Genomic DNA, 22,994 nt, shown 5'->3' on the forward strand with positions numbered 1-22,994 from the left:
GTCTTCTGCACTTAACCCATCCCTGAGGAGCAGTCGGCAGCCATTTTGCGGCGCCTGGGGAGCAGTTAGGGGTTAAGGGACTTGCTCAACATCCCACAGTGACGGCCCCGGTGAGGCTTGAACCGGCAACCCTCCGATTACAAGCCCAGCGTCCTTAACCACTAGGCCACCACTACTCCCTATAAGGGAGCCATGGTAATGGGATGCCAAAGTTGAGTCAGACTTGCTTACTTCCGGATTTGTACTGAGCGCTTGGACGGAGCTTTAAAGTGGACATATCATGGTTTTAAATCCTTCCTTTTTACATATAAATCATACAGTTGTGGTCTATATAAAGCGTAACTGCAATGCTTGGGTCTGAATTCCTCATTATTATAGCTCCACAGGCCCCTTTTCTACCCCTTTTCTGATGTGCTTCTGAGAGCAACTCGTTTTGGTGCGGCCTCTTTAAATGCAAATGAGACATTCCATGCCCCGCCCCCTCTCCAGGTTGCAAAGGTGACACTCGGTTCAACTCCACCCTGCTCGGCCATTTTTGTAGTTTGATAGAAGAGATTCGATTGTCTAGCGGCGCAGAAATTTTTTATTCACACGTTATTTACAAAATGTCAACAACGGAAGACTTGTCCATCCAGCCTTACATGTTCGAGCCAGAGTTGGACCCAGCAGAGCGAGATGAAAATGAAGATGATGAACCTGCAGAACAATGTCTTCATATGGATGTTAACAAGTGAGCTAACGCTAGTGCCGAGCTAACGCTAGTGCCGAGCTAACGCTAGTGCCGAGCTAAAGCTAGCGCCGAGCTAACGCTAGTGCCGAGCTAACGCTAGCGCCAAGCTAACGTCACGAAATGCATTTTAATACAGTCTTTTCGGAGACAAAAATGGCAAAATGAAATGACTAATGAAAACTTTAGACTTAAATTAAATCACGTAGGCCATATCATCAAGGATCTAAAACGAGCACACAGCGCTAACATATGAAGACGGTGCAACTGCTAATGCTAACAAAACAATGACAGGGACGTCTTATCATCACACTTTTTAGCATTATTTACAGCTTACCGAAGTGCTCTGTTCGTCGTCTCCAAAGATGGAAGGAATTGACCCCTCAATCAGACGAAGTCTTTCGGAAAATCCTTCTTTATACTGGCGGAGGTTGCAGAAGCAGTCATCCTTGAAGTGCTTCGCGCACACAAAAATGACCTTACCCACAGATGTGGGTACATTTCCGTAAAAAATAAAACTCAACCAGGCACTTCGAAAAGGTTCTGATGCTGGGAGACGGTGTAATGAAGCGTGTGGGTTACTACATCCAACAACCGAACATTTTGATTTCTTCTCTCATAACTTCGGCATCCTTGAGCCTGGACTACAAAATCGCAGCGAGAAATAAAAATGGCGGATTGCTCGAAATGTTGGGCCTGGAGTCGATGTCCTAATTTGGCAGTTCCGCTGCAAATACTGTGATGTAATAGTTCAAAAAACGTAATAGAGAATAGAAAAATCGAAACAGATTGAAAAATATGAGCAAAACAGAATATAAAGATATCTACAGAGCACCTGAAGAGACTAATTTGAACTTTTCTGTACTTCTAAACAATCTAAATATACATCAAAATGCATTTAAGGGCTAAAAAGGTGGATTTAGCATGATAGCGTGATTTTACTAACTAACTCTTAATTCGTCTCTGTGGCTGCTGAGGGGAGTAAGTGGAGGAGGGGGGTTTGGTACTCAGAGGGACATCCACAGTGTCTTCTTGTTCTTCTGCTGCGGCAGCCCGAACATTAAACCACGAACCGTAAACAGGGCTCGACACTGCAACCAAAATGGTCGCATATACGAGTAGTTTTTCAGTGTGTGCGAGTGAAAATTTTATCTGGTCGCATCCGTGCGAGTTTGTATAGGGTGTTACACGGAGCGCCTGAGCGCTACGTCACGTCCCACAGAGTGCACTTCTCTTTCTCTTTCTTTTCGCGCTGTGGGATTACCGTAAAACTGTCTATGAACAGGCACTGCAAATTGGCTGGCGGCTAGGTTGAGCGAGGATTTTGGAGTAGAGGCTGTCTTGACCGCAGTTCTGCGGGTGAGGAGACGGTCCACGCTCATGCAACTTTACTGCGGATAATGCAACGGTGAATAAGCTGAGTATAAACACCATTGTGCTCCTTTGGAGTGCGTGTGGTCCGCTATGAATGGAGCCAGGCATAACGAGTCCTTCACTGAGTGTGCGCTCATATTGAGGGCAGCAGTGAAAAGGAAAAACATGCTGAGCTCAGTGATACAATGTACACGCTCATCAGAACCAGCATGGAGGGACCAGAACTGATGGACTATGATGCCAGGCCAGATGTTCATTTGTGGTTCTCCCAGGGCAGGGGTCTGCAACCTGCAGCTCTGGGGCCTAATTTGGACCTTTGACTTTTTTGCAATGGCTCCCTGTAGCTTTAAAAAAAACTATTGAAATAAAGTTAATTTTTACAGGGGCTATTAATGATTATTGACAAATAAAATCAAGATATAACAATTTGTCAACCTAACATAAATCACGTTGTACAATGACTGAGTTTTAAATCCCTGGTAAAATAACTAAACCAACACAAACACTATTCTTGAAGAAAAATAGAGATTTCAATTGTGTGAGAACAGATTAATTTAACCACCAATGTGCAGGTAAATATGTATGTTTTGTGTGTGGCAAGAAATGAGTAATTAGCATGTGTTGATCACATGATCATGTGTCAAATTCAAGTTACTTTTTACTTTCAAATACATTAACTAAAAAAAAGTCTGCTTTATATAACATTGTGTTCATGTAAACTGAGGTGCAAAGAATTTTAAGATGCAAGATACTGTTTTATTTCTTGATGTCAATTTATTTTAAGCTATTTTTAAGTTTCCATTTACATGATCAATATAAATCACATCAAATTAAATCAAACATTATTCTATATAATTTTAACTGTATATGATTTAACACACTGTATTGTCTTCATTGAGAAGGTATTATTTGGCTCCAGGAGGACATTAATCCAGGTGAGATGAGGTTAAATGGTTCCTTAAAGGTTGCAGACCCCTGATCAGGGGGAAGAGGGTTAGGAGACCCCACTATCAGAGCTGGACCCTCTGAATTTAATTCCATGAGGTGAAGCAATGCAGATGCTAAGTTGGTTATGCTACTGTTAAGTTAATCAAGTACAGCATTTCTGCAAAATAAAAAAAACAGAATACATGTAACCTGTTGTTATGCTTTACTGTTATTTGAAAAAAAATGTTACATCTTCTTTTAAAATTATATAAAATAAATTACCTGTTATTCAGCCACTGCTTTTTGCAGAAAAACTTAATATTGACACTAAAACATTGAGCAAATGTATCTCGAGTCTTTGTGGAGTCTTTACTTCATACAAAACTATGGTACGCCAGTTAAGTCTATTCATTAGCATGCATGGCTATGCTGTACACCCCCCCTTCAAAAAAAAAGGATGCGACCAAATTCTGTGCTGGTGCGACCAACTTTTTCAGTTGGTCCCACCAGCACAAAATTTGGTCCCACCACTGGAAAAGTTAGTGTAGAGCCCTGGTAAACCTTTTTAGCATTTTCTGCCTCCTTTTTTGTATTTTCTACTTTTCGTTTTACCTCTCTCCATTTCTGGCATCCCAATTTTAATTTATTTACCGACATGTTGGCAAGTCACGGTCTGAATGTCTAGCGTTTTCCTCAAGTCTCTCTCGCGTATGCAGCATGGGCAATACTAACTAAAGGTGGAGGGCGTAACGACACACGTTTTGAGACATTTTTGAAAATAACTCGTTATGGAGGGGGAAAACGTAAGAGCAACATAAAGGGCCTCTTGTACTGAGTGACAAAAAAAAAAAAAAAAAATAATAATCAGAATTTTATTATTTGGGAGGATTGGTGAGGAGGGCCCCCCCGCAGGCCTGGGCTCGGTGCAATCCCCGTAGAACCGGCCCCGGTTGTATCCTTTAACTTAACCTTGATTTTTACTTTGTGATTATTTCATTCTTTAAGTACATCAACCTCTGTTACTTTTAGTTGTAAGATGATCCATGTGAAACAAACTATCTTGCTTTAGTTAGCATTTAAAAGTTCTGGAATTTTCAATGTCCAAAAATATTAAAGGAATCCAATTTAACCCTCTATTTATAATGGCACATTTTGCTACACACGAATTGTAAAACAATGAAATTATAGCTGCTGTGCAGCAATGGTAGGGGCCAGGATATTTTAGGCAAAATTAGGAACTTCTAAGCAAATGTTAAAGGGACTTGATTTATAAAGTTCTGAAGCAGTTCCAAAAGCACTTTACATTATCAGCTCTTTCATTCACCAATGGTACAGAACTGCCATGTATAGTGCTAGTCGACCGTTTGGAGCAACTTATAGTTCAGTGTCTTGCCCAATGACACTTTGACATATAGTCAGGTATAGCCTTTGGCTCGAACCCACAACCTCTTGATAAGAAGACGACCTATATGGCTCAGGTGGTATAGAGGAGGAAGATGAAAAAAGGAGGCATTCTATTGTGTATTTTACATCAGTTGAGACTTGAACTCACAATTTTTGGCACAAGAGACAATGCTCTGTCACTGAATTAAAGCAGAACTAAGTAACTTGCGTTTAGCGCTCCCCCTAAAGTTCCGTTTTGGTTATGTCACTGTTGTAAACACTCTACACCCCCCGCCGTCTGCCCCACCCCACAGCTACATGCGCACCTTTGCTCTCCCAATGATCACTGTAAAATCCTAATACAACAGTGACATTAAGGGTGCTTTCACATATATTGTCCCATGTGACCATGTGAACAGTATGAGGAAGAGAGAGTGTGGAAATGTGTGTGATGTGTTTGTTTGTGTGCTGACAAAGCGGCTCTGAAGATGGATGGCTAGATAGATGGATGAATATTTGTGTGTGTACTGCCTGATGGAGCACTTGGTTGCATGTGTGCGCGCGTGCCTGTTGCACAATCACACACACTGTATTGGGCTGCCGTAAATTAGTACGTCTTGCCACCGGGTCGGAGGCAGGAAAATAGCAAGTGCTGTTTTCTACCAGAGACAGCAGGGAGAGACCCCCCAATCACCCCATAAACACTTGTATTACCCTCATAGGGACTACGAGAAGGATTTATTAAGGTGAAAAAGTTACTTAGTTCTGCTTTAATGAGCAAGAGACTACTGCAGAACTTATGTTTAAAACTATTTGTCACTTGTTATAGGAATTCTACAGCTGCAATGATTAGTCAGTAAATCAATAAGTCAAACACATAATTAATCTACAACTATTTCATAACATCCTCTGTTACTGAGCTACTGTAACTAGCAAAAGAAAAAGCTGTTAGCGTTTAAAGGCAGATTTCAAACGCCTGTCAAAAATTCAGTTAAGACAAAAATCCACAAATTGCGATGTTGGTAATTTGTTTTAAACAATGATGTATTGCTCCCTTAATGCAAAACGGATGTTTAGAAATGCTATTTTTGCGTGAGAGCGAAATTCAAAATACTGTAAAAAAATTCAGTTTTTGAGTTAAAAGTCCGATGATTTCCAAACATCATCGAAACATCATCAACAATTTGCATGGGTTACAGGGTTCAAAGGGTTCCTCTTAATTCCAGTAAAAAGAATAAAGGTCATTTTCACATTTCTAGTTGAGTCAAACAGTGTAATAAACCTGAAAAAGTGTGATCTATGATCTCTTTCAGCCGCAAACTGCAGTGAGTGTTGTAATTGGCACTATATAAATAAAGTTCATTGAATTGTACATGAATTGCACACTAATGCAATTAGCGTAGACTATATCGTAAAACTGATAACAGAAGAATGTGTGCAGAAGTTGTTATGATCTCACTAGCTGCTCAATGCCAGTGCATGAGATAAGCAAAATGGAAATGATGATAAACTATTAAACTCCACACACCTACAAAATTACAACTAAGATGCTTCATTTCGATAAGCAAAACTTTCACCCCCTAGAGTGGTTCAAGTAGGTAGTATTTCTCCTAGAGTACAGTCTATTGATTAACAATCCCTTTATTTAACGGCTAAAAATTTTAGCCATCACATGAACAAAACTTTTTAAGTTTAAAAAGTAGGATCATATACACTGATTAAGATGCATTACAAGCCTTGTGGTGTCTTAATTCAGTTTATGCACAAAGGAGGGTCCTGGAGAAAAAAGTGAGAATAAGCCAAAGATGTGACTGTGTGTTTGCTGTAAAGTTCACTTGAATTTAAAAAGTGTAGGCAGTGAGAAGCTCTTCCTTTACCATGATGGCTACTTTAAAAATGCTCTTCACTTCCCATCGCAGTACAGCTGATGGATGAGTGAACAAGTCAGTGATTGTGTAACTGTTTGAATGTAAAAGAGTCGAGAGCTGAAGGTGTAAAAATAGCTGATGTAAATTTAGATTGTTGCTAGATTATGTAAAACCAACAAATTATTATGTTATTGGTGATACAGATTGTAGGTCTACAGAGGATGTCTTTACCTTGCTTTTCTTTGCTGACCGTTTCTGCTGACACTTCATGCATCATCAGAGCTGTCAAAACAGTCCCTGCTTCCTAGTGTGATGCATCTATAAACAGCTGATCGGGCCGGGGATCCTCAAAGCTTTTTTTTGAGCTCAAGAGAGCAAAAATTCAAAAGGTGAATAAAGAAGACCATAGAAATAAGGCGTAAGGGCATCACCATCAACAGGGGTGAGGGGGTCTTGGTGAGCTTTACTTTTAACCCAGTCTCACTACAATTACGCTTGTCCACTGCGCGATGCATTGACGTTTAACACAAACGCCTCTGAAAGTGACTACTCGGGGTGTGAAAAAAATCGATTTCACGATATATATTGCGATTTTTTTGGGGGGCCGTTTTTTAAATCGATTAAAAATAAAGGTTTTTTTTTTCCCCTGATATTTAAACAATATTTTTCACATTTTCATGGATGTGTGTTTTCTACTGCTGGAGACATTGTCACTCCTCAGCGGAGCAGCTTAACTACTGGGAATGTTGACCAGCTCCTGTTCCTACATAAAAACCTTGAAAATTGTGCCTCTTCTGCACCTCCACTTCGGTAGATGTCACCGTAGATATAATAATAATAACAATAATAATAATAATAATAATAATAAATAAGATGTTTTGAAGCAAATAGTTTTGACTCAGTTTGTCCTCTGAATGTTTAATATCTTCTGTCGAACATATACAGAAACTTGATTTTTCATCTCTACGTTTAATTTTGATATTAACTGGGTAGAATATTGCAATATTGTGACAATATTGTATCGTGACCCAAGTATCGTGTTGCGTATCGTATTGCAACATCCTTACTCACCCTAGTGACTATGCATCATCTGCTCAGTCTTTTCAATGGGGAATACTTAAGGTAACGTGACCGCCGAGTCAGTCCTGTTGAGAAATGGAAAACATAGCAGACATTCCTTCAGGTTCTACTGGACATTGCTATATATTAAGATAGTTTGTGGCTTCTAGTGAGAAATGTACCCTTAACTTTCCTGGTATCCATTAAATTTATGTATAAGGTCTGTAGTTTGTTTGTTTCATCGTACATTCTTTCTGCTTTCTCGTGTTGCAAAGGACACTATGAGATTGTACCGGATAGGAAGTTGAATTCCGTACTGTTTAGTAATAAAATCATACTGTTTACTTGAATTATTTATTTATTATTATGGTGACTGAGTTTTGACAGCTCTGATGATGGCTGAAACTGTAAATGAAGCAAAGCAAGGTAAGGACATCCTTACCTAACATATAGTTTTAGTCTAAGAAAATAAATATTTAGCTCATTAAAAAAGAAGACAATCGATCAATGTCTACAGAGATCATTCTCAACAATAATTCACAAAAATTATTTTTAGGACAAATAAAGTGTTTGCTACGTAGTTTGAGGAACTAGAAAATGAAACAAGATGACAGGAAGTGGTGTTTAAAACAATCCTGTTGAGTGTTCAGCTGCACAGTTGTGACTGTGAGGAACAGTCAGATTTTTATTGGCTTGTGCAGATCTGTCTGCAGGCATCAGCACAGCTGGTAACCTTCCTTTTATTGTGCAGCAGTCCTCACACACTACAATATGTCCTCCTCCATGAAACACCGCATGTGTGCTTACACCCACTGGTTTTGGCCTTTTAGCTCCACACACACCCACACTGTTTTTCCATTTTGTTATTTTCTTGTCTGTCTTAGTAAATCTCTTGTTTTGAGTCTAAATATGCAAAATTCACTCAGTGCCTTGACAGCTGAGGCTCCATCACTCAAGTATTTTTCTCTTTTCCATCACTCTCACACACACTTAAACACTGTTATGTGTTGGCAGAGTAGCAAGGGGACATGGCAAGGCTGAAGCTTGCATAACATTAATGTAAAGAATGGGCAGGAAGTAGATGTCACTAAGTCACTGTTAACTTACGTAACGCCTCTTCCGTGGACATTGGAGTGTCAAGCTAAGAGGAAAACCCACTGAAGTAATAATAAAAAATGTTACTTATGTTCATGGCCTACAGATAAGATCAGTGAAGTGTTTGCATTGAAGGTTTCTCTCAAACCCACCAAGTAGATGTACATTTCAAAGGCTGGAGTGAGATACTTGTAAAGTGTATTTGTCACTTCTTCCATAGTTAAATGCAGTTTTTTTTTAAATTCTGGGGAAGTTTGGAGATTAGAGATTTATTTCAATCTTTGTTCCAATACCACATGTTGAACATTTCATTTGTCTGTGTTCTCATGGTTTCTCTATTCAGCTGTTACATGCAATTGCTCTTTTTCTACATTCAAAAAATGTTTTGTTAAGTCTCATGGCGATACAGGGAGAGGGAAATGCTTCAGTTGAGATCTGGCCTTTTCCAACGCTGCCATGGTAACCAGAAAGCTCACCATACAATTCAGAGATGGCCTTCTCCTTGTAGAGCTCCATTAACAATGACTTTGTGCGTTTGTCTGACTCTTAAGAGCTCTCTTAACCCCTTGTTTCCTCCCATGTGCTTCCTCCAACACACATTCTCTCTTCATTTCTCTCTCTCTCTTCGTCCCACTTACAGCAAAATGACAGCTTGTATCTATTCGGACACGTGAGGGGATTTTTATGGACAAATGTGCTGCTTCTTGCAAACATGCACACCTAAATACAGCAGTATGCACAGTAGGGCTGCACAATTAATCGAATTTGAATTATGATCACAATTTTGGTTGCAACAATTAAATTAACTTGATCATCTGCAATATTTAGATTTAAAATGTGGGCTCTGCTGCATACCAAATCAGGCACGTTCTCAACCATTGAATTTGTGCCAATGATGAGAGAGAGAGAGAGATTTTTCGATTATTGAAACTGATGCAAAATGAGTATATTGACTCCGGTCCCCTCCAAAATGTAATTTAATCTTCCATAGCTTAAGGTCTCTTAAAAAAATTATTTTAAATACTTTTGACGTAATCAACCTCATTGGCCGAGGTAAAAAAAACTGAAATCCAACTGGAAAACTGTGCAACATGCACACCATGCATTCAAATACATGCTATTTCTGTGTTGTCTGTAATTGATGGTATGTTTATTTTTTTCTTTGCTCTGCTGTTGTAGAGTCCAGAGGAGCATTGTGCCTTTGTGAGTGTGGTGAGCGGCAGCCTGTGTGTGTTCTTGGCTGTCTTTGTGCTGGTGTGCACAGACATGCTCTCTCAGCGATGGAGGCGTCTGCTTGGTGTCATTGTCTGGGCCACACACCTCACCTTGGGGTACACCTTCATCTTCAACAGTCCCATCATCTTACCTTGGGACCAGGTGAGCAGACATACGACTAAAAAACCATCCATTAATGGTCATTTCATTCTGATAAACTGGAAGTGGAGGCATGGCTAGCAGCACAGAGATGGTAGATTAATAACTAGTGCTAATGTGGGTGTTATTACCAAGTGTGTGTGGGTTTCCTGCTTTCTCCCTCAACCCCAAAACATGCATTATGACAGTGGTTCCCAAACATTTTGAAGACTGAAAAAATTTAGCACAGTAATGAAGCTCTTAATAAAGTTCAAAGACAATGTGTTCTATTTTTCATGCTCAAGGTTTATCAAGGTCGTTCTAGCATTGTTTGGTAAATTCCAACTGACTGAATGAATAAGAAAACCAAAGAGACTCATAGCTGTGAAGCTGACACATGAATGTGTCAATCTTGATTAACATTTTTAATTTCCTGAACTATTCTGTAGGCTGCTTTATTTCTTTGTTGCTTTTTAAGTCTATAAAATATGATAAAATATTATTATATTATCAAAAACATTGCTGATCTGCACAAAAAATATTTATTTTAAATGAACAGGTTGTAAATACAAGTTATATACATGTAGAATATTATTATAGAATCAGTGCAGCAATTACATGACATGAAAAAACCTTGGATGATACCTGATATCCACTACATTGGACACATGATTAATCGTAATTTTCTACACACTGGAAATAAAAATGTCATTCTAAATGGATAATGTTCTTCATTAGATGTTAATGTATATTATCCTCTTCTGCTTTTTCTTTGGCTCCTTGATTTATTTTTACCTCTGAGTAAAATCAACATTTTCAAAGGATATGCCACCAGTGGTCGGCTAGATTCAGAGGAAATATACTTGTAGTTACATCAACATCATAGAAACTATCTCAGGTGAAAGTACTCACGTAACTGTAGTTAAGTAGCTTTTATGGGTACTTGTGCTTTTTGAGTAAATTCATATATCAGTAATAATTTTACTTGTATTTAAGTATGTTTTATAAGTAATAAAGTCATTTGTTACATTTCTACACCCAATCATTACTGAGTAGGGATGTAACGATCCACTCAACTCCCGATACGATTCGATTCACGATACTGGGTTCACGATACGATTCTCTCACGATTTATTTTACAAAATGAGACTGTAGACAAATTTTTTTTTTGGGAAAAAAACTAGAAAATACTGTACTATTTTCCTTTTATTTTTCATTGTCAAAAGAATTCCTTGATAAACTATTCAAAACAATGCAATTTAACTAAAAATAAATCTTGAATTAAATAAATAAAGGAATAATACAAATGAAAATGAAGCCTATTAATTTAAATTCTGGTTCTATAATAAACAATGCAAAACTGCATAATAGTTATTTTTCTTTTTAAAAGTGCAACTGAAAATGTATTTTGTGCCTTAACAATTGGACTTTAAAAAAAAAAAAAAAAAACGTGATTGCACTGATTTATGTCATATTTGTTTGGACCAGCAGAGGGCGCTGGTAATACAGTGGTCGGTTGGCATGCGGATATCTTGCAGTGAAGAAAAGAAGCTATGCTAGCAGACAGAGCTAATAGAAAAACGTGACTTTTACAGATATTCAAGTAATATTACAGATTTTCTTTCGGTGCTAAATGGGTAATGAATCATTTATTAACATATTCAAGAGTAGAAGGCGGCCAGAAAGAAACTATTAGCAGACTCCGCCCGCCGCCTACACTTGTGGATAGCGATTCAATTTCCAGAAAATCGATATCAACCGTGATACCTATGAATCGATTTTTAACTGCCTTACGATTAATCGTTACATACCTATTACTGAGTAAATTATTATTTTTAGTTTTAAAATGATCAACGGATGATCACATTGTGAAACTACAAAAAATGAATTGAGCTATACTTAGAGTCTGATTATTTTATTTTAAATTGAATTCATTGGTGTTATTTTATTTAAAAAATAACTGTACATTTTCACAAACCTTTTATTTTATACAGATGCCTTTGTGGAAGATAAATTAAGTTCAAGATTTGGTCTCTGCCTTTATAAGTTTATGCATGAGATGTTTATTGTATGCAAGGGAGCAAGATTTATTACCAAAAATGAATGTCGGGGGTGAAAGTAGCTAGTAACTTTTACTTTGAGTACTATTTAATTGGGATACTTTTTACTTGTATTTGATATATGACTTACTTGTACTTGTACTTGAGTAGGACATATCAGTACTCATTACACCTCTGGAAACTATTGCAGAGAAAATGACTATTTTGTATCTGTCTGCTGTAGTGAAGGCTATGCACCGTGCACACTCTAAGCCATGCGAGCTAGGTTACTACAGTATTGGTTTTGTGACTATATAAGATCAATGAAAGGTTTTTTTTACTCAATTGAACTTTTTCGTTTCCAGGTGCCTTTCTTCCTTTTCATCATCTTCACAGTGTACACTATGCTGCCGTTCCAGCTGTGGTACGCTGTGGTGCTGAGCGTCATCACCTCCCTGTCTCATATTTTGGCCCTTACACTGCGTCTGACTATTTACAACAATAACACTACCCCTTACCTGGCCCAGCAGGTAACACCTTTAAGATAATTTACCCTTCACGACTGTGCATACAAGTGTATTGTGTTGATTATATCAATCAGTGTGTAACTCCTAAGTGTAAGACAGGAAGTTATGGGGACCTTAGTGAACCCAGTTATCTGTGCAAATAGAGTTGTGAATGAACTGGTTATACCATTATTTAATATATGATTAGGGGTGACTAACACATACTTTTATATGCTGTCATGTACTTCCAAAGGGCTTTATATTATATGTATAGATATAATTATTTAGTCATGCATCATTGGTGACAGAGCTGCCATACAACACAAATCATCCACTGGGAGCTACTGTACTTCTGTGTCCTCCTGCTCATGAACACTTTGACAGAATATCGTCTCATGATCGATCCGTCAACCTCTCAACTTTTACCATCTGAGCAGTGTTCACCTCAAAGTTACCAAATCCATATTGTATAACATACATTAAAGGAATGGATGATTTAAGAAAGTTTGAGTTAAATACTTTTTGCTTCTCCATGTAAATATATCTAATGACTTCTTATTCATATTTAGCGCTTTGAAACACTCTAAAGTCATTTTTTAGTTGAAAATTGCAAGTGATGGAGCAGTATTGTCTTGCCAGATATTTGAAGGGTATTTTGGCACCTTGTTAGTGCTGTCTTTATTGGTGAGGGGTTCCTTTTTACGTACAAAAAGCTATAAGCTGAGGGATTTATGCCTCATCTGGAAACTGTATTACAGCTGAGCAGCCAAGTTTCCATCAGCATAATTGGCTGCAAAGATTTTTGACTTAATTTTTGTGGAGTTTCTGCCCATTTTTTTAAGGTTCCCTGGGTTTCATAACAAGAGAATAATCAGAGTGAATCATGCTTAGGGAAGCTGAGTGGCAGCATTTAACTCCAGTTCAAAATAGATTATTTAAATCCTTAGGATAAAAGGGGTGGCGATCACATTAAAGGAGTTTATTTGGCATGAAATTGTTTTTTCTCTACATTGCAAATATCATTTTACAAATTTCACGCAGTGGAAGATCATTAATCGCAGAGATGTTTGATGTGCTTATGTAATGTCTCCATATCAGCTCCAGCATTTTTATGGTGTGTTTCTTCCTGCAGCTGCTGTCCAACGTGGTGGTGTTTCTGTGTGGCAGTGTGGTGGGTGCCTTTCATAAAGTCCTCATGGAGAAAACCCTACGGCAAACTTTCCAGGATACACTGAGGTGCCTGAGCATGCGGATGAAGCTGGAGATAGAGAAGAGACAACAGGTTGGTGTATCAGAATCTCTTCCTCTTCCCTGTACATCATAATACCAGTACAGTTTTTATTTTCTAATTGTATCATCATTTATAATAAACTGAGAAGAAATGTACATTAGTTCTTGACTAGCTAGCTCCACTACATTCAGGCAGTTTGTTTCCTGGTTCTGTTGTTGGGGTTTGCTTTTATTCTTTCCAAACACATACTATACTTGTGCCAGAATTTGTTTAATTTAACCATAAAATTGACAAATCTACGCAAAACAGAAATAAATGCATCTAGCCATTGGCACTTTTTCTATTGTAAAAATACAGCTACTACAGTAACAATAGTCTGGTAATGGATACAATAATCCCAATGTTTTCAGGAATACTTAAAAAAAAAAAAAAAAAAAAAACACCTTAAAGCAGAACTAAGGAGCTTTTTTCACCTTTATAAATCCTTGTCATAGTCCCTGTGAGGGTAATACAAGTGTTTATGGGGTGATTGGGGGTCTTTCATTTCCTCCTGCTGTTCTTGGCCATAAAACAGCACTTGCAACTTTCCCTGCCTCCGACCCGGTGGCAAGACGTACTGCTTTACGGCAGCCCAATACAAACTAATGCTAGATTATGATCCTCCACGTGGCTGCACACGGTTGTCTACAAATTTTAACCATCTATCCATCCATCCATCCATCCATCCATCCATCCATCCATCCATCCATTCATCCATTCTCCCACATCATTCATTTATTTTACTTGTCTCTCTTCCTCATACTGTTCACATGGTCACATGGGACAATACGTGTGAAAGCACCCTTAGTGTCACTGTTGTATTAGGATTTTTCAGTGATCAGTTGCTACCGTTTTGGGACAGCAAAGGTGCGCATGTAGCTGTGGGGTGGGGCAGTTGGCGGGGGGGTGCTGAGTTTTTACGACAGTGACATAACCACAAGGGACCTTTAGGGGGAGCGCTAAGCGCAAGTTACTTTGTTCTGCTTTAAATATTTGGGGCGCTCTCGTTAAACTCCAAGTTTCCCCTGATTTAAGTGTGACTGAGTATCTTTAAGCTGTGCTAGGCTAACAAAGCTTTTCCACGGAGGCCTTCCAAGCATTTCTTGCTAATGTCTTGGTTGCAGATACCACAGCACACCTTGAGATGTCAATATTGTCCATTCCATGATTTATTTTTCGCAGCCAAACAAAGACCAAAAGTTGGAACAAATGATACAACCTTCTCTGCTGTATTGGTTTTTGTCAGATTCTTATGTTGTCTTCAGATACATCTGCTGTGACTCTCTTTGACTCCCAGAGCCTGCTGGGAAAAAAGCAGTTTTTCAATTTGCCCCCTTTTTTTAATAAATTTTTTTATACTGGGTTGCTCATTAAAGGTAGTGGTCCTTTATTAATAGACCTTCTCTACGGGTGTATTTAATTAGCTTGAAACAGATTTGTAATTGTACATTTATTACGTTACTTTAACGGTGCCGTCTGTAACTCTCAGATCCCTCTCTCTCCCTCCCTCCCCGCTGCTCTCCCTGCCTCCAAACTTTCCAAAGTCCCTCCCTCAGAGGAGCTAACAAGCTAACGTTAATCCGACAGTCATAGTAATATAACATGCTCTGTTAAAAACATATTACTGCAGCGCTTCTCTCTCTCTATGTGCACACAGTACACCAACCTAGCAGCAGCAGCAACAGAGTGTCACTTACAGCAGCCCACATGGAGGCTGCTGTGCACACACAAACAACACATGCACCACATAGTTCTAGTGTAACAATTACAAATTAAACATAATGTAAATCAAGCAGCAGTTATTACAGTGCAAAATATATAACAATTTCAATGTATGACTTTTTTTCTTCAAGCATGACTGGGAATTTACCATATTTTCAAAAGATTTAGAGAATGATTACTGTAGTAAATTAATTTACAGTGACCCATTATACAGTCATAGGGGGATGAATATTCTAGATTAACATTACTATCCACACTAATGTCCATGGTACATGGGGCAAAATAGTTTGAGAAAAGTCTCCCATAACAGCGAAAAAAGTTTCTATAATTGTCGCTAGTACCTCTTTGTGATAAGAAGTCGCTGTAGGAGTCTGAAAACTCGCTAACTATAGCAACAAAGTAGCTAAATCTGCAACGCTGCAAGTCTCTCCCTTACTTTCGGGAAATAATAAAAGATTTGCAGCATCGTGGAGACACTGTGTGAGACTTCTGCCACATGTGAAATATTTTGAAGATTTGCATCAACGTGCTTCACACAGATGTGGCTTTAACATACTTGAAACACACTTACAACATACAACTGAAATAATACAATATTCTACAGTGCCACATTCCACTGCTCAACACCATTAAGCCACTATATACTCTTATTGTGATAAATGTAAACTTCATTAAAAAAAAAAAAAAAAAGGTCATGTATTCGGTATACTGTAAACCAGTATAATGCCGAACACAATGTTATGCAACTACTAAATTGAGAAAACCAAGCTCCACAAATGCAACCACACTAAAGGCCAGGTGGGGTCAATTACATTTTAAATTAAAAATTTCAACTAAATTATTATTAAGTTTACCAGAATGTTTTCCAATTACAATTAAAATTACAATTATTATTTTTCCTCTGAAATCCATTACAATTATGTTCTCAATTACTGAAGTTCAATTACAATTGATCACAATTACTGAGGCTTTAATAAATAACCCCATTAAACAGCCTTCCTCTTGTGTTAGCTTGCAAATGACAGTTTTGATAAAATGTTCATGCCAATTACAATTACAAAGTAAATTATCAGAACTCAATTACAGTTCAATTACAATTATAACAGCAATACATCTTTTTAAATTATGATTTAAAATATAATTACATCATAATTGTAATTAATTACCAATTACACAATTACAGTTGTAACTGACCCCAACCCTGCTCCTGGCTGCAGAAAGGTTCCAAACTAAAAATGCTGCATATTGCCATTGAGATAACATCCCTTTTTCAATGTGGTTACCAAACAAAGGTTATATTGGTCACGACCACTATTAGAGGAATGGGTACTGAATATTAAAGGCTCTGAGGGGGAAGCAGCACTTCTTTACAGGCACGACTCCTAGAAATAATGTAATCATGAACATATGCATACTCTGCTGTTCAAACCAGGCTTCTGAAAGTTATCCAGCAGAGGTGACGGGTGAGAATTTGATGATAAAATCACATGGTGTCAATTGGAAAGTTTCAGCACATTCCTATTCAAGCACTGTTTAAAAAATTGACCTTTTACTCCCAATGCTTCCAATTATTACTCGATGAGTTTTGTCTCTGCAAGCTGTTATTCTACTGAAAATGTACTGGAAAATATGCCATAAATGCAGAAAAATATTACCATGTGAAAAAAAGTTTTATTTCTGTGATAATGCCACATCATGAACACATTCTTTATTGGAGGGAAGTAAGGAAGGAAGAATAATACATAGTGGAGAATCAAAGTCAAACTCCATAACACATCTTTAGAATTTTTTTAAAACGTTTTTTTTTTTTTTAAGTTTATGAAAAGAAAAAGACCAAACAGTGAAAAATATTATTATTCCCTTCTCTCCAATACCTCTTCAAATTAAATTTCTTTTCATTTCATTTTCCTGAGTCCTTAAGAAGTCTTACCCTTGGTCTAGAAAGTATCCAGGAACACTCCTAAGAAATAAAAGGCTCGTGATGGCGCCTTTCCAACAAAGCGAAATGGAAACCTTTGACACGTGAAACTAGAAGATTCTGAGATCCAATAAAAGCTAATCCGAAACATTGTCAGACCAAGCCTGAGATGAACAGCACTGAGTTCATAACATGTGTTGTTTACCTTGAAGCCTGTTTGCAGTAGGATCAAAGCCAGAGTGAAGTGATTTTGACTCAGAAAAAATAAAAGAATCTATGGTTAGACCTCAATAAACACTACCTTTTTAGATCCAATAAAAACCTGTGTTCCAGCAGCACGCCGATCCAAAGTATTCAACTAAATTAACAGAGGAAGTGAGTTCTTCTAAGTATGAATAGTTTCAAACTATCTGTGTAATGACATGAAGTATTTGTAACTGTGCACACATGTAGCTATTTTCTTTTCTTATAAGAACAACAAGAAATGAAAATCATCTAAGCTGCAGAAAAAGGTCAAAGTCAATATTAATCTTCTTGTGCATGATTTAACAGAATAAAACTCTGGTGTTTGAAAATTAAATTTATAATGGTCAAAATGTATTTTCCTTCAGAATAGCACACATTGCAATATAAATGCATCATTATGACTTACTGTAATAAAACTTATTAATCTGTTTTACTAAAGTTTTGAAACTTAGCCATTGAAGTCAGATGATGTGACCTGATGTTCTTCTGATGATATGAAGAAGGATTTATCATTTCATGAGAAGTTGCCTCTTCTAATCTCTGTCTAAAGTGAGCTCTCTTTTGCCCTCTGGCTGCTGTAGCACAATCACTACAGAGCTGTTTATGTTTTTATGTCCTGCTTTGTCGCACCATGAAACAGCTAAAAGTGAAGCAACAGGATTTACAGAACTGCTGTTTATTTTTTTTTTTTTTTTTTTTTGTTTATTTTTTTTAACAAAGAGTTTGCATGTGTAAAAACATTAGATTAGATTACTTTAAAGGCACACCGTGGACTTTTTGACCTTGAGAGTTGACCCATATGAGTTATTTTAAATGATTCCTCAGGCCAATATACAGCGCTTGACAGTATCAATGCTCCGAGTGGGGCTTCCCTCTTGAAATACTGACTATGTAAGTTTGGAGAGACGGACAGTCTTTCACCAGGTCATGTGACCTGCTGAAATGTGCCAGGAGAATGTTTCACTTTACGGCAGTCACGTGACCACGGGCTCGGATATACATAGTTCCCATGTGACGTCACAACATACGGGCAACATACGTCATTGCTGTGGGCAGCTGAAACGAGTCAGCCAAAAGAGCACAATATGGTAGTTTCGTGTTGGGTTAACTGGGTGCACTAATCGCCACAATAGTTCAGTTAAATGTGGATTCTTTAGTAAGGGAAGTCGGCAAGTCAGATCCGGCGTGAGTGGGGTCGCCTGTCCGCTGCACTAGCCCATACTCCAGCCCATAGACTGTAGCCGCAACACGAGCCCACCCCCGTTTCGCACCCCAGTCCTTAGAGCCAGTCCTTATCCCAAAGTTACATTACATTTTATTTGTAACACACTTTTCATTCAGGGAATCTCAGAGTGCTACAGGAAAACACAAACATTTAAAAACATCCACAATTATAAGGTTTCTTAAAAAGTTATGTTTCAGTTTAGCTTTAAAAAAGTTCAGGTTTTGTATTTCTCTAAGCTCCACGGGGAGGCTGTTCCAAAACCTTGGCGCAGCAGAGCAGAAGACTCTGTGGTTTGGCGCTTGGTGGCAGGAACATGAAAGTGGAGGCTACTGGATGACCTGAGGGTGTGGGTTGAGGGTTGGCTTGATATGAGTTCCTGCAGGTATAATGGAGCATGACCAGCGATGCATTTGTGAGTGAGTAGCAGGATTTTGTACTCTATCCGAGCAGAGACTGTAAGCCAGTGCAGTGAAAACAGAATGGGTGTGATGTGGTTATACTTCCTGGCTCGCACAAGTATTCTAGCTGTGCTGAAGTTCTGAAAACATTTTAAGTATCAACATGTGCTCATTTGATCCATAAAACACATTTCATGCTGACATTTTGGAGACCCTCCATGGCCATCACACACACTTAAAAAGTGTCCCCATATAGTATACATCTGGGTATTTCTCGCATACTCAATCTTTTCATCCTATCTAATGGGAACGCACAACATACTCGTTTATGAGTAGTACGTTATTATGCGACTTCAAACAAAGCCAATACTTTATGTCACTGAGCTAATTAGTACATGGAAAAGTCACCTGTAGCTTAATTAATTAACTAAGCCAGTCACCTGTGTGCAAGACAGCAGATGTTAGCATTTAAAGGTAGATTTCCAATGGCTGACAAAAATTCAGGTATTATTGGACAAAAATCCAAAAATACACATATTGCATCTAGACAGCATGGAGATTTTGGTGATTTGTTTTTTAACAATGATTTATTGGCGCCATAAGTGATAAAATGATGTTGAAAAGGTCATATTTGCATTGAACATAGTTCTTCACATAAGAGCAAAATTCTAAATGCTCTAAAAAATCTGTTTTTACGATGAAATTTGTATATCTTCCAAACATCATCGAATATGACTCCAAAGTTTAGTCATTTTTAACAAGTTCGGATGAACTACAGCCAGGCCAGTGGAACGTCTCCGCACCTAATGGCACGTACCACGTTCCCGAAAATTTAGTCAAATGACTTGATTCCACCGAGTAAAAAAGGTCTCCGAGAGGCTCTTGACATCCGCTCATAGAATATCCATGTAAAATTACAGCCTGATTCAACGAGCATTAACAGAGGAGTAATCATTTGAAAAATGGGGCCCCCGGAGTTCCCCTGGCACCCCCGTGGCACATACGGAGTAATAGGCCCCATTCATATACTGGTATGTGTCAATGATTCGCAACCACCAACTGTCGCAATATTTGACTGACAAATAAATAAGAAAACCACTTTAATGGAAATTGCCGAAAAAAAGGGGGTGGTTCCCCGGGCCCCTAATTGAATTGTGCGAGGCATAATTGTAATCTACGTTGAATTACCTTTGAAACGATATATCACTCGACTATGTTCCCATAAATTTGGAAATTAGCGGAAATGGGGAGTGGACCCCATTTCAAAAAAGGGCTCTGAGCGTTTCATCATTTTTACACATAGATTATTCATAACAAACTGCATTCCGATCTAATGAGAACTAATGGAGGAGTCATTTGAAAAATGGCGCCCCGTAACACGTAATTGGCCCCATTTATCTATTGGTATGTGACAATTATTCGCTAGCACCAAACTTTGTAATATTTGACTCGCAAATGAATGAATCGACTTTTTTCTTCTTTTGGGGTCCCAAATCAAAAATTGGGCCGGTAGCCCCCGGCCTAAAAATTAACATTGAAAAAGTATTTAGCAAGAATTGGCAAGTAAATGTTTACAACAATGTTTACCGTCAAACATTTTAGATCAATCATAAATCTGTGTGGATTGTTTGTGTAGGACAGTGTGAAGATGTGCTGTAGCAAGTCTGGTCTCAATTGAGCACAAATTGTTGGAGGAGATAAGTTACATAAATGTTACAGTTTAAAATAAATAAATAAAAACCCCAAAGTGGTGGACTTTAGTGTATGATTGATTTGTTTTGAATTAAAAAAATTATGAATGGAAGATGCTTGCTTGCGGACTATTGTGCTGTTTTTGCAGCTCAGTCAATCTGGCATAGAACTGGATTTTTGTGCAAAAAGTGGTGTTTTATTTGCCCCTGGGAAGTAGCATTTACAGCGACATGCTAACCTGCAAATGTTGATGTCATTCTTTTTATTTGCTGGATGGAAGCATTGATTAATGGATTGATACTGAAGCATTAACAGGTAGTGACTGGTAAAAGCCTTTTGGTGTCATGACAACAGTAATGAAGCTAAAACGTGGACACAGGTAAAATGATGTTTGAAATAATCAATGGTGAAATGAAGGTAAACAGTGTTCTTGTCAAAGCTTGACAAAACAGTAATTGGCTTTTGTGCATTATTCTGTGTATGCGTGCGTTTGTGCATGTGTGTGCGTCTGTGTCCTTGACCACTCGTCACTGCACACTGAATGCTAAGTCAAAACAGCTTAATTTCCGGGCTCATATAAAAGGCTGTTATCTTCCTCTTTGTGTGTACATACAGGAGAACCTGCTGCAGTCTGTACTGCCTGTCTATATCTCCATGAAGATGAAACTGGCAATAATGGAGCGCTTGCAGGACTGCAAAGATAAAGAGGAGCAACAGAGACTGGTCAAGGATAACAACTTTCACAGCTTATATGTGAAGAGGCATGAGAATGTCAGGTATAAGCACAAAGCAACCAAACACACATTCATAGGGTTTAGTCTCTAGACAGTTTTAATTGCAACGTAGATATGTGAAACTCATCTACTTTTACTTTCCTTGCTATGAATACCATTTTCTTCCTACTTTTGAGGCATATTTTCATGAACATAAATATATAGAGGCTTCCTTTTTCTCTGAATAATTGTGGCTTTTCTCTTGGTGTATTTCACCTTGTGTTGTAAGTATTAAGCGTGCACCTGAAGCTAACCCCTCTGAGGAGGATTTGTGAGTGTGATTTCAGTGCCGCCTTTGTTTCTACATTTTTAATATAGTGGGTGCTGACAGATGTTGGCAAAGCTTCTACCAAACTCTGTGAGAGACCTCGCCACCTGCTTTCTTTCCTTTATTTTAAAGGTATATCAGTTCAGTGTTAACTTTGTATTTTTTTGTTATATATAAACTAGCAGATGGTTTTACACACTGGCCACGTTTAACTGGGAGCTTTAATTCCTTTTTAAAACAGAATAAAAGTTAATTTCTCTTTAAACTGATCTTGTAAACACTATTCTTAATGCTAATTTAACTCAGAATTAAATTTAAATCCGAATTAGGTGGCTGGTTCATTCCAATTTGAATTCCGAATTAGATAATTCCTCTTTCTTGTAAACGCTTAAAGGTATAGAGGATGATTTTCCCAAAGTTTAGAAAAGGAAAGCCCTGTCCATTTTTTGAAAAAAAATGCACATGCGCAACACTCTACCTGCTTCCAAGAGGGAACGCCTATTAAACCTGTGCGAGAGAGCGTGCACAAGCCCAGTTTTCCTCGTGCACAGCGCTGTTTACAAGTTGCTGATGCCTCATAAGTGAGGCATCAGCAGGAAGCCCAACCTGTGCTTTCAGCGCACGCCATTGTGTGAAATAATCTCCTAACCCAGTGAGAATGGCGAGCTTCAATGAATGGCTGAAACCTTTGCTCATGAGACACATAAACACTTGAAAGTATGCATGCGCAGCAAGCCAAAATTAGCTAGGGGTGTGTGCGTACGACATCCTTACGTAAACGAATCACCAGAATGATTGACAATTAGGAGGACCAATAGTCTTGATGATCCACCCGGAATTAGAAGTCAAAAAAACATCCTTTACAATACCTTTAATTCTGCTTTAAGTTAATTCCGGTCGTTCTGCGCATGCACGCTTTACCACAACGACAACATAATCAAGGATGGCGGCAGCCCGGACTCTGGCCGCGACTATTAAATAAGAGCCTTAAAAGACGGATATATTGAAAAGAGTGGATGGACGGAAGCATAAACATGCAGACTTTCACACGGACACCCCAGACTTATTAAACACACAGGCTTCACAGAACGGCTGGCACTAGGACCCGGAGGTGGAGTAAATGCGTCCCCGTACTGCATTCACAGGCTGTA

At 38.3% G+C, this 22,994-nt stretch overlaps 1 protein-coding gene across 7 annotated transcripts in view; it reads left to right on the top strand.

The window, feature by feature from the left end:
* The window catches only part of adcy7 (adenylate cyclase 7), a 99,596-nt gene that overhangs the window by 47,018 nt on the left and 29,584 nt on the right, over nt 1-22,994 (top strand). For 6 of the 7 annotated variants that reach the window (XM_028475120.1, XM_028475149.1, XM_028475114.1 and 3 more), the window contains 4 exons: nt 9,613-9,810; nt 12,191-12,355; nt 13,464-13,613; nt 21,418-21,578. In XM_028475120.1, the coding sequence (XP_028330921.1) occupies nt 9,613-9,810; nt 12,191-12,355; nt 13,464-13,613; nt 21,418-21,578 (674 nt within the window). The remainder of the gene's footprint in view (nt 1-9,612; nt 9,811-12,190; nt 12,356-13,463; nt 13,614-21,417; nt 21,579-22,994) is intronic. The other variant, XM_028475156.1, reaches the window with a different exon arrangement.

This window comes from Gouania willdenowi, chromosome 3 (assembly GCF_900634775.1).
Source record: "Gouania willdenowi chromosome 3, fGouWil2.1, whole genome shotgun sequence".
Taxonomy (NCBI): Eukaryota; Metazoa; Chordata; class Actinopteri; order Blenniiformes; family Gobiesocidae; genus Gouania; species Gouania willdenowi.